Genomic DNA, 12,345 nt, shown 5'->3' with positions numbered 1-12,345 from the left:
GGATGGCCTGGCCATGTCTATCAAGTTAGTGTACTACAAAGGGGCAGATAACAAGCCGAAGCCGTAAGTGATCGCCTACTTCTCTTTAGCGTCTTAGACCTGATGATCTTTCCTCTAGGACCATCTTCTTCTTCACCGTTACTAGGAGGTTGATCTTCTGTTTTATCACCGTCATCGTCAGCCTAGCCGTGCACTACCGCGCTTTTGCCGTATCGAAGTTCACCAGTGTCAGAGAAGTCTTTCAGGCAAAGAACCGGGAAAGAAGACCGAAGCGCGTGTTGAGTCTGTCCCGCCGGTTGCGCGAATTACTTCGTCTTTGCCCAACAGCGCTCCCAGTCTCCTCGCAGGCAGCAGCTGGCTCACACCAACGGGTGCAGGCAGGCAGCAACGCCCGGCTGCGTAGTGTCTCAGCCCTCCTCCCTTGCAGGCATGTTGCACGTGACAGTCACGAGGACCACTACAATGCTTTTCTTCTTTTGCTGACGGAAGCCTCAATCAAGCCTGACCCGATCCAACTCCATACCCAAACATCACACTAACCAGTCTTGCACAATGGAGGCCACAGACGACATTCGCGTCGACCATGTTCCGCGCGCGCCCTCACCGGCTCGCAATTCCGAGATTCAGCTCCCCAGGTACCGGCGTCATGGGGAGCCAGAGCGCTACCGTCTTTCAGCCGCTCGACTAGCCATGGCTCCACGCGAGCCGCCGACAAAACTCGTTGTAGGTGTCGCATCGCGGGATTCTCTCGTCGGGCCGGTGTTAATATGACACGGCGGGGACAAGCACTTCTGGTTCCGCACCCGTTACGTCTCGGCGCATGCTTCTCAGATTTCCGACCTGCATCCCCACGTCCTGGGACTCCGGATCTGCCCGTCGACGGTAGCTAGCTTCTTCACATCCGCTACCCGGCTGCTCCCCGCTTTTGCTCAGCCTTGGATCCGGGCTGTCTTTCCGGAGTGGTTCCTTCCCGACCGTGCTGTGCTGAAGACACAGAAACCCGGAGAAGACCAAGAAATCATGAAGGAATATTTTGACACCGAAGTCGAGGCGTATGGACGGCTCAGCCCCCTGCAGGACGCCATCATCCCCAAGTTTTACGGCCTTCTGCGCTACAACGGAACAAGGGCTATGCTTCTCGAGTATTTGGGGGGCATCTCGCTGTCCGCCCCCGAGGGCGCAACCATGACCTTGGAGGAGTTGTCAAGTTTGCTGCAGCCATGCTACCGGGCACTCCACGCCTTTGGCGTGCATCAAGATGACGCCAACTTGTCAAACTTTCGACTGGTGGATGGCAAATTAAAGGTACTGGATCTTGAGAGCGCCGTGTTCCATTACTCGGCGGCTCAAAAGGCAACTTTTCTGGCGTCGAGTGTTCGCCACCTAGCCAAGCACTATCTGTCTATGCAGGCGTATTATCGGCATGAGGGTTCTCTGGAAGCAGCTTAATCCCCTAACGGTGCAGGTCTGTAGAGATACCAGTAAAAATTTTTACTTAAAGAAAGAAGGCGTGGCTGTATGATTAGACCCTGCCATCCAATACACACTTTTCCTTACCTCTGCGGCGTAAGCCTTGCCTGCAATATGCGATGACATTAAGCCTGCAAAGCCCGAGACTACAAGAAGCTCTTTGCGGTTCCTCCAGGCTTCCTTTGGCGGGCCGCGGAGCGGCACGGTCCCCCTTAAGCAGCGCTATACCCGGTTCGGAGGGCCGCTAGACCCGGCGGGTACGACAGCGAGTTCCGCATTACTAGCAAAATAATAATACCGGTGGTTAGTTGCTGACTAATTAGTTCAGGACTACCACCTGTCTCCCGACAGGTAGGGCCAAAACCCCCGGACATGCCAATATAGCCGGACATATCGCTACCAAATTTCCTATACATTCGCGTCTTTACAAAAGGTACTATCAAGTTTAATTTAAGTTCAATTACCCTTATAATAATAGCCTTAAATAGCTATAAATAGTTTAATTATAAACTAGGCTCTAAAAAGCTTAAAAACGTAGTAAAATTTAATTTTATCTAGTTATAACTAGTCAAATAATAGGTTATATAACTTGCCTTTATCTCTTTCTCCCTTTATATTATACCCCCTATCCCTATTACTCTTAACGCTCCTAATTATAGTAGTACCTTCTCTTTTAGCCTCCTAGTAATAGCTATTATCTTCTATCCCTAGCATTACTACTATAGACTTATAGGTACGTTACTTCTTAAACCTCCTAATGTCCTTAATAATGGCTATATATAGAGATTCCTTTTTACCCCTAGATAGAGATAATAACTCGATATCCTCTTCCTATATATCTTTACTATCTATAAAGTTAAATCTATTATCATCGCTATCGTTAATTAACATTATAGTTATACCGCTAATCTATATCTTAGGACGTTTAAGGGATAGGAGTTTAACTTCTAATAATAGCTTCTTAGCTAACTAGGGGATTAAGACTTCTTTTCCATCTCTAAAGTTGAAAAATACTAGTAGCTAACGCTCCTTTGGTAGAACCTAGAGAAGGTCCTTGTCGTTAAGAGGAAGATAGTCGTTCTTATTAGTCTTTTCTAAGAATTTGGTAAAGGTTACTATACGAAGGCGACACCTATTAGTACTAGGAATCTTATTTTCTAGGTGCCTTTTTTAGACTTTATATTCCTCCCTATACTTTTATTTAATCTATTTAATGGTAATATAGGTAGCTTTTTAGCTAGTATCTCAAATTACCTTAGTGCTCTTCTAAGCTTAGATCTCCTAAAACCGTTAAATCTACTAGATAGTTATATTTATTATAACCTTTCCTATTAGCTTGATAAGTTAGCTTTATATTTTCTTAGTAGATAGTATAGTTAGATAGGCTCTCTTATCCTTAGTAAAGTTATTTAGATATTTATATACTAGCTAACCCTTATTAACTATTAATATAATATTCTAAAAGTATTCTTATATTAGTAAACTAAAAAGCTTAAGATATTACTCTTAAATATAGTTAATACCTTTTTTTATATATATCTATCGCTTATTATTAAGAATTATTATAAGATATCCAATACTTATACTGGATAATACTTTCTTCCTAATCTAGTCTATTATAATATATTAGTTTAGTAGAAAAAGACTAGTCTTTTCGAATCTTACTATAATATTTTAGCGTTTGAAACTAGTATCCTAGATTTCCTAGAATCCTCTAACAAAGTCTACCTAGGTAAATATGAGATTACTATTTTAAACTACCTACTAGAGATATTATTAATATACTTTCTTAAGATAGCAAAAGACTCTTATATCTATTAGCTAGATAAAGTATATTAAATAGGGAGGGAGGAAGATAATAATAATATCGAACGAGAGGTAGTATTTATAAAGCTTAAGGTTATAATATCCCATAAAGTTATCTAGGATAAGTAATTAATATATATATTCTTCTAATAGCGTAGATATATAGACTAAATCTTTAGGGGTAACATCGTCTAGGTTAATAAAATATATACTAAGAGTAGGACTAAAGTTATAATAATTATAATTAAACTATTCCTTAAAGCTTATACTATATCGCTAGAACTTAGTACAGATAATAAAGGAATATTTATTAAAATGTTATATTTAATCTATTGTAATCTTAGCATTATTAAATGCTATCTCTAACTTATAGAATCGAATCTCCTTATTAAGACTATTAATATTCTAATCTTTTAATAGTTACTATTTAAAGATATAAAATACTAGGATAATATTACTAATAACGTTTCTAGTACTAATTATATTTATTAACTCTTAATTATAAAGGTCTAAAATCTCTAGCTAATAAAATACTATAGTAAGTATTCTATATTAGTATCTAAAGGAGGGAACTAACCTTCTTCTTCTTATCTATTTTAACTATTAAGATCTTAAACCGCCTATTTAATATTACAAGTATATATCTAGTTTTATCTACGTTCTAATAGCTAGATATAGTAATCCTAAAGCTTTTAATAGTATCCTTAAGCTTGTTAAAGAATATCTCTAGTTCTTCTACCCACTACTTAGCCAAAAGTCAGTTTACTTTGACTAGTTCAAAGAATATCGGCTAAAACTATAGATAATCCTATTTCTAATACGACTACTAGTACTTATTAATAGGAGGGTAGAGAGGATCGCGATATACCTATAAACGGTTAGTAGCATCTTAGAGAAGATCTTTAGTAACGAGAGAATTAGATTTGATAAGCTAGTACATATATCCTTCGAGGGCCAAATCTTCGTCGTTTCGAAGCGACCAAGGTCTTCTAACCACGTTACTACTAGTGGCTAGAAGTCTAGTATCCTTTAAAGACTTTAAGTGCCGGCTAACCTAGGTCTTTCTAGTCTTGAACAGCTAAGCCATATGCCGAATACTAGGTTGCTTTCTATAGGGTAAACGGCTAGTTCGGTAGCGAGCTTAAGTAGTAAGGAGCCATTTGGCGGCCTATATACTAGCCGGTTCCTAGATTTGGTCAGTTAGAGGCATTATATATAGGAGAGTAGGTTTAACTAGGCTTGTGGCAGTGGTTATGTCTTCGAATATAGGGAGTTGGCTAGTAAAATTAGACGCGGATTTAGACGTATACCTGTCCGGCTATATTGGTATGTCCGGGGGTTTTGGCCCTACCTGTTAGGGGACAGGTAGTAGTCCTGAACTAATTAGTTAGCAACTAACCACCGGGTAATTATTATAAGAATAATATAACTACTTACCTAGGTAGGTAACCGATTACTTGATCTCTGTTAAACATGCTCGATTGCTTTATGCTCTTGTTTAGTCAACTTGAGATAACTATTCAAAGTAATTATAGTTCTAAATACGGGAGCAAAGTTAACACTTGTTTCGTTAATTATGCGATCGATCCGGATGACCATCATTAGCCGGAGCCTTGTTCTCGTGTTCTACGGTTGGTTTAGGACCAATGGGCATCGACGACAAAAGCCTTGATTCCCGTCACTCTAGGGCAGCAAGATAACATCTAAAAAGCTAATTTAGGGCTTTATTTATAGTGGATTTGTTTTGTCCTTTGCTGGCACCAAATCCGGTAATAGTTCTCCGGAGCTTGCGCTCCGACGCCGCATTGTTTGCTCACTTGCTTGTGAAAACGTCCCTGCTTCAGAAGCTTAATTAATTGTATATATAGGATGCTATACGGGATACGGCGGGAGGAAGAATTCTGTGTTGAAACATTTCTAGGATCGCATACCTTGAGGCGAGACACTTCCTGAACGGGCGCTAGCCTGGACTCGGCGAAGAGATCTTCAACACGATGCTTTCGGTCTGATTTATTACCTCTCGATCGGACACCGCGCCTAGGTAAGGGTTTGCTAAAGAGGAGCAGGACACCCGGATAATGGTGCTTGTTGGCCAGACAACTAGGTTGGACCTGATTTATCACTTGTTAAGGGTCAATAGATATTCCGAGTCTGCTGTCAACCCCGTAGATGTCACGGAACGGTAGCGACCTTAGCAACGAACTATATATATATCGACACTAGCCTAAGGGGTTGACAAAGGGTGTGGTTCTCTTGGTGCCAAACGCAGTAGGAGCTCTGGGAGCGTTAAAAGCAGTCTATAGTAGGTGGCTGTACGAAGGAGACAATGCCTTGTTAAAGCTATCTACAAAGGAGACAAAACGAGTGGTATTTATAGACAAAGGGTCTAGCCAATGCGTTAAACAGCCTTATACAGCTATGGCAAACGTGTGGCTAATATGCTTAGAAGCTCTATAGCTTCTGACATACCCCCTAGTTAAAGGTGATAGTCGTTTAACTATGCTTTGTGGTAATACTGTTCTTAGTGTTATATCCTTTGTTGCTCTTACCTCGATAGCTCCTTTAGGGGCCTGCCTTCTATATTTAGAAGTCTAAAAGAGTTAAGTATAATAGAGCGATTCCTTTAAAGCTATAGATTAAATATAGCTATTATAATTATAATAGTAATAGTATTACTAGTTTTAATTGTAATAATAATAATAGGATAATGCCTCCTATGCTTAAATTAACAGATGACTTGTTAGGTACGCCTGTTATAAATACTATTACTACTAGTAGGTTAACTCTTGCTCCTATAATACCTTAAAAGTATAAGCGTGCTAAAGCTTCTAGATTATAAGTGTTCCTATTGTCTCTGTTCGATTGATTTCATTGCTAGTTTTATAGTTTTCTAGCGATTCTAGCGATTTAATGTCACGGATAAGCACATGGACGGCCCGGCAGGCTGCAGCCAGGACGCGGGACATTCCGACAGCCAATCACTTGACGGACCAATCAGAAGATTATCACTGCCAAGACTAAGGTCTTCACTGGTGATAATAACATGTCACCGTCGATAACGCGGAATCACAGAGTAAAAGGAGAAATGGTACTAGTAATAACTATTAAAGAAGGATAGATAATTATATATATATAGCTAGCTAGTCACTTGTTATAGTAGACTCTAAGAGTTTACTAGTAATAGCAACCTAACCTATAATTACTAGTATTTATACTAAGTATTACTAACCATTGTAAGAGATAACTCTAGTGTTATTATAAACCTTTTAGCTTCACCAAATCCCTTAGACGACCTATATACTTATCCCACTTAATTTACCTCTGTCTAAACCCTTTTAAAAGAAGTCTGAGCTAGGTTCGTTACACGTTGCTATCACTCCCTTTGTTCTATTATAGCTTAGAACGGAGGTAATTTCGACCTTGACATCGACATAGCTACTAACGTTACAGCCGAACAGCTGCTTGCCTAGCTTAGTCAACTCTAGTAGTGGATTTAGGAGTTGGACTAGAGAGATAAGGTTGTATAAGCTCGGATTAAGGAACTCGAAAACGGCGAAAAGCACTTATAGAAGCTAGTTAACGAGGCCTACGCTAAAATCAAGGCACTCGAGGGCGCCAAAGTAAGCCGTATTAAGATCGAACTACCTAGTAAATACGGAGGAACCAAGGAGGATCTCGTAGGATTCCTGACGAACCTCTGATTCTACTTCTGGCTTAATGATGACAAGTTTCCGGATGACAAAGCCAAAGTCCTCTACGTAACTATGAGACTAGAGGGCAAGGCACTTAGATGGTTTAAGCCTATGTGGAACGACTATCTTATTAAGGAAGACAAAGACGACCGAGACACGTTTATATAGGTAGTCTTTTAATCCTATGACCAGTTTAAAGAAGAGCTTTAGAAGGTTTTTGGTGATAAAGATAAGAAGATTTATATATAAGAAAGACTTGCTAATCTCTAATAGACTAAGTTAGTAGCCTCTTATACTATATAGTTTAGATAGGATATACCTAAGTCTTAGCTTAACGATAAGGCGTTAATATAACTGTTCTATAACGGCTTAAAGGAAAAGGTCAAAGACAAGCTATATAAGTATAACCGGCCTAAGACCCTAGATAAATATATTATATAGGCTATTAGAATCGATAATCGACTCTATATACAAGAGTAGCAGAAACGAGGTCAGATAAATGGAACTATGGTCAAGGCTAATGATAAGAAAAAACAAGCATACGTTAGTATATCGCATAGGACGCATCCTAGAGCTATAGATATAGATATAGCATAGAAGCAGGATAAGAAGAAGACGGCCAAAGACAAGTCTAATGTTACCTACTATAATTACGGAAAGAAAGGACACTATAAACGAGAATGTCGAAGCCCAAAGAAAGACTAGAAACCAGTCCCTAGAAAGGAAATTGCGGCTATTAACGAAACCGCTAAGGATGTTATCAAAGTAGCGGCCATAAGCTATAAGAATAGGGATAGCGATATAGATAGTCCCAGATATAATGGTAATAGTAAAGACAAACAAGCACTATATTTCGAACTGGTTACTATAGACCTAGAGACAGGTCTTGCCGAATGGGATATAGCAGGAGAGTATATACTACTAATTTCGATTCTCCTAGCCCTAAGGCAGTAGGATTTCATAGTCACGTAGAGGTAGGATAGATCGTAGACGACCAATACCTAAGGAATCGAAAGACCTAGACCTAATATTCTATTCTTCTAGGAATAAATCGAATAGTACTGTAACGAAGTTTTCCGGCTTAATACAGAACTACGTAAATAGGATGAACGCTTGATTTGACTTGCCTAGTAGAGCGATAAGATGAGGGACGAGATAAGGGAACTCCGACGTATCGTAGAAACCATTAGAGGGGAACAGCCTATGATATACGATAGGCCTAATAGCTACGCTAAGTATTTTGACGATTAGTAACTTAGCTACGATGTACGGAACCCCGAGTACCAATTTATATGTGCGAACTGTGGAAAAGATGAGCGTACGTGGGAAAACTACTGGAAGAAACACTCCTACCTTAGCATTAGAGTACCTACGGCCTACGTACAGTAGGAAGGATTTGGAAAAGAGTTCTAATACCTTCCAGGCGATGCTACGCGACTATACCCGTGACACGAGGCATATATATAAGTGCCCTGGTTCTAGTGTATGTCACATGAATGCCGATACCACTTTTACGATAAATTCGAAAATAATCACTAGCCGACCCGACAAGGAAATGAGGACGGAAGCCTCTGCCCTGTAGAATAGGTCTATGATGTAGGAAACAGAGCGGCCGAATTGCTTTGGAAGATCGAAGCCCGTAATCTAGAAGGCATCACGGTAGTACTAAAATGAGCCTGGCCTAGGTACTACGGAATAGGACGAGATATATAGGACTCGTGCCGAAGTAACAACTACCTCTACTATACAGATAAAAAGAAATCGCGGATCTAGGAGCTTTAGATAAAGCTATAGTACGTACGACGGAAAGCAGAATAGACCTAATGGTAGGAAGTTATTAGTACTTAATAGCTTACAGAAATGAGCACGATCGATGAAGCTGCTATTAGCCGAACAACCGAAGAGGTTAGCACTGACCTAGGAAACGGGTCAGGGCCCTTCAAGGGGCCCGAAAACCATTAACGCCTATATAGCGGCAAGTGGTAGCATAGTATAGGAGGAACTAGTGTAAGAGACCACTATATCGAGACCTCCTAGTAGAAATATAGGAAATCGCTATAATCTTTAGACGATAGCGGCAAGACAAGCGATTATAGATAATAGTATAATGGAAATAGTATAAAATGCTTGTATTAGTAGATAGTAAAGTAAAGATAAACCTAATTTCGCCGATACTTGTGAATTAGCTATAGATACCCTAGAGAATGAAGCGGAAGTATAGTATAGTCAAAGGGCTATTTCCGATATAATGGGTATATAGGGAGACTAAACCGATCAATATTACTATAGCAGGGAAAACCATAGTAGTCGTATTTAATATCATAGACATAGGCAATGATAAAGATATGATATTAGGATTACCATAGTATAAAGATTACGACCCGGATATTAGCTAGAAGAATGGTAGCCACCTATAACCCTAAACGGAGTTATATTTGACTAGTAAGATGGGGAGCGTGTAAGGATCGCGAGCAGACGATGCTTAGGGGAAGGCATATCCTATAGATCTATCGCAAGAGACAGACAGTAGTAGGTAGACCACTACGGACTCTAGAAGAAGTGGTATAACGATACTAACGTTACGATAGGAGGAACGAGCTAAATCGCCGATAGCTGTTCTCTCCGTTAACGAATGCGGAGTACTATAACTAGAGTAGTAGGTTAAGATAGGAGAAATTGCTAGCATCGCTATAAATAGAACCAAGTTTATATACTATTAGAAAGCCGAGGAATAAGATAAGACTAGGGAAGTACCGGAGGAATACGAAGGATACCTAGCATTCGAACCGAAGTATCTAGAAGGATTACTAGAATACGGCCTATAAGATCATGAGATCAAGCTTAAGGAAGGAGTATAACTAAAGTTCTTTAAGATTTACTATACGAGCTAGATATAGAACAAAGAACTTAAGCGATATTTGGAGGAAAACCTTCGAAGAGGATATATCCGCCTGTCGATATCGCTAACAGGCTACCTAATCCTATTTGTACCTAAGAAAGACAAAAAGCTACAGTTATATGTCGACTATTAGTAACTTAACAAACAGACCGTGAAAAACCGATACCCGTTACCACTAATCTTACGGCTCCGAGATCAGTTAGCAGGAGCCTAATATTTTACGTATCTTGACTTGCTATCGGCCTATAACTATATACAGATCAAAGAAAGCGACGAGTAGAAAACGGCCTTTAGGATACCCTATGGCTACTACAAGTACCTCGTCATACCATTTAGACTTACGAACGCACTAGCAATATTCTAAGCCCTAATTAATCAAGCTATCTAACCCTTTCTCGACAAATTTATAATATATTATTTCGACGATATACTTATCTTCTCTAAGACAATAGACAAACATCGGAAGTATATAAGAGTAGTGCTAGACGTGTTACACGTATATAAGCTATTAGTTAATAAGGAAAAGAGCAAATTCCACGTTAGGAAGACGGTGTTTTTAGGATACGAAATATCCCTAGGATAAATCCGGATAGAACCTTTAAAGGTCGAAGCTATTAAGGATTGGCTATAACCGATGTTAGTTACGGAAGTACGAAGTTTCATCGGGTTTACGAACTTCTACCGGATGTTCATTAGGAACTTTAGAGCGATCGTAAGACCTTTATACGAACTTACCAAGAAGAACGCTAAATTCCAATAGGAAGGATAGCACGAGCAAGCATTTATATAGATCTGTGACACCATTACTAAAGATCTAGTACTAGTGCTACTAGACCCTAAGAAGCTATTTAAGGTAGAAACGGATGCTTTAGACTACGCTATTAGAGGACAATTGGGATAACGAGACAAATAAGGGAAGCTACATCCTATAGCCTTCTTTTTAAAAAAGCTTAATAGACTATGTCTTAATTATCCGATCTATAACAAGGAATTACTTACGATTGTCAAAGCTTTCAAGGAATAGCGACTATACCTTAGTAGTATAATCGAACTGGTATAAGTATATACAGATTATAAGAACTTGCAATACTTTACGATGATAAAGGAGCTTAATAAATAACAAATATAATAGGCAGAATTCCTTATAGAATTTAATTTTAAGATCCGCTATAAGAAAGGCAAAGAGAACGTATAAGCAGACGCCCTAAGCCGACGAACGGATCATATAGAAGGACGAATAGAAATAACGCTACTATTATTTAAGGAACGGATAGACAGAACGCTATATTACGAAATGTAGACGCCTATAGAAGACGATCTACTCGACTCGTTCCTAGAATATTATATAATCTTTCGAGAAGAAAGGATCGACAAGGTATAGTATTAAGTAACACCCGGACTAGTGGTACCTGACGGAGTAGAAGAAAAAGATGGGAAACTCTGGTACCGAGGCAAAGCGTATATCCATGACAAAGATTAATAGCTGCAAATGATTCGAGAACTCTATAAGTCAAAACTCGGAGGATATAAAGGAGTTACGAAGACTATCGTATAAGTCAAGAAACACTACGACTTTCCATAGCTAACGATATAAGTTAAGGAAGTCGTATAGAGCTACGACATCTGCAATCGAAGTAAAACGGCATAATATAAGCTATATAGGCTACTTTAGCCACTACTAATAGCCGACAAACTATAGAGTTTAATTACGATAGACTTTATCATGAAACTGCTAGAATCTAAAGATATAGCCACAGGGGTAATCTACGATAGTATTCTCACTATAGTAGATCGCCTAACTAAATAGGTATACTTCTTTCCCTACAAGGAGTCCTAGATAGCAGAACAGTTAGCAGATGTAATCTATCGGCAAGTCGCATTAATATACGCTTAGCCATAGGAATAGATTACCGACAGAGATACCAAGTTCATATTAAAGTTCTAGCAAGCGTTAATATAACGATTAGGCGTTAATAGCAAGCTGTTAACGGCATATTACCTATAAACCGACGGACAAACGGAGCGACTAAACCAAGTTGTCGAATAGTACCTCTGTTTTTATGTTAACTACTAGCAAGATGACTAGGTCATGCTATTACCAATAGTATAACTCGCTTATAATATAATACTAATGGAAACGACTAAAGTCATACCGTTCTTCGCGAACTATAGATATAAAGTAGACCTTAGGCAAGGATTAGAGGTTATAGTGCCGAGAGTAGTAGTCAAAGTGGAACAAATGTACATATTACACGAGAAGCTTAAAAACGAACTTAAGTTTATTAGAACCAGAATGAAGAACTATTACGACAAACATAGGCTCGAGGGACCTCGCCTAGAGAGGGGAGATAAAGTCTACCTAATCATACGAAACTTATAAACTAAACGACTAAGCACGAAGCTAGACTTTAAAAAGGTCAGACCCTTTATTATCAAGGAACGAATCTCGACATCTAACTACTAACTATCGTTACTATC

The 12,345-nt window shown here is 39.3% G+C and overlaps 1 protein-coding gene across 1 annotated transcript; it reads left to right on the top strand.

The window, feature by feature from the left end:
• Positions 1-505: 505 nt before the first annotated feature.
• MYCTH_2310406 (uncharacterized protein) lies at positions 506-1,564 on the top strand. Its single transcript, XM_003665996.1, has 2 exons — positions 506-723; positions 787-1,564. Exons 1-2 carry the CDS (start codon positions 553-555, stop codon positions 1,447-1,449), a joined length of 834 nt encoding a protein of 277 aa, XP_003666044.1. The 5' UTR covers positions 506-552; the 3' UTR covers positions 1,450-1,564.
• The last annotated feature ends 10,781 nt before the right edge of the window (positions 1,565-12,345 follow it).

Source organism: Thermothelomyces thermophilus, chromosome 6, assembly GCF_000226095.1.
Source record: "Thermothelomyces thermophilus ATCC 42464 chromosome 6, complete sequence".
Lineage (NCBI taxonomy): Eukaryota > Fungi > Ascomycota > Sordariomycetes > Sordariales > Chaetomiaceae > Thermothelomyces > Thermothelomyces thermophilus.
Note: the sequence above shows the minus strand (reverse complement) of the source record. Positions and strands in the feature narration are given on the sequence as shown.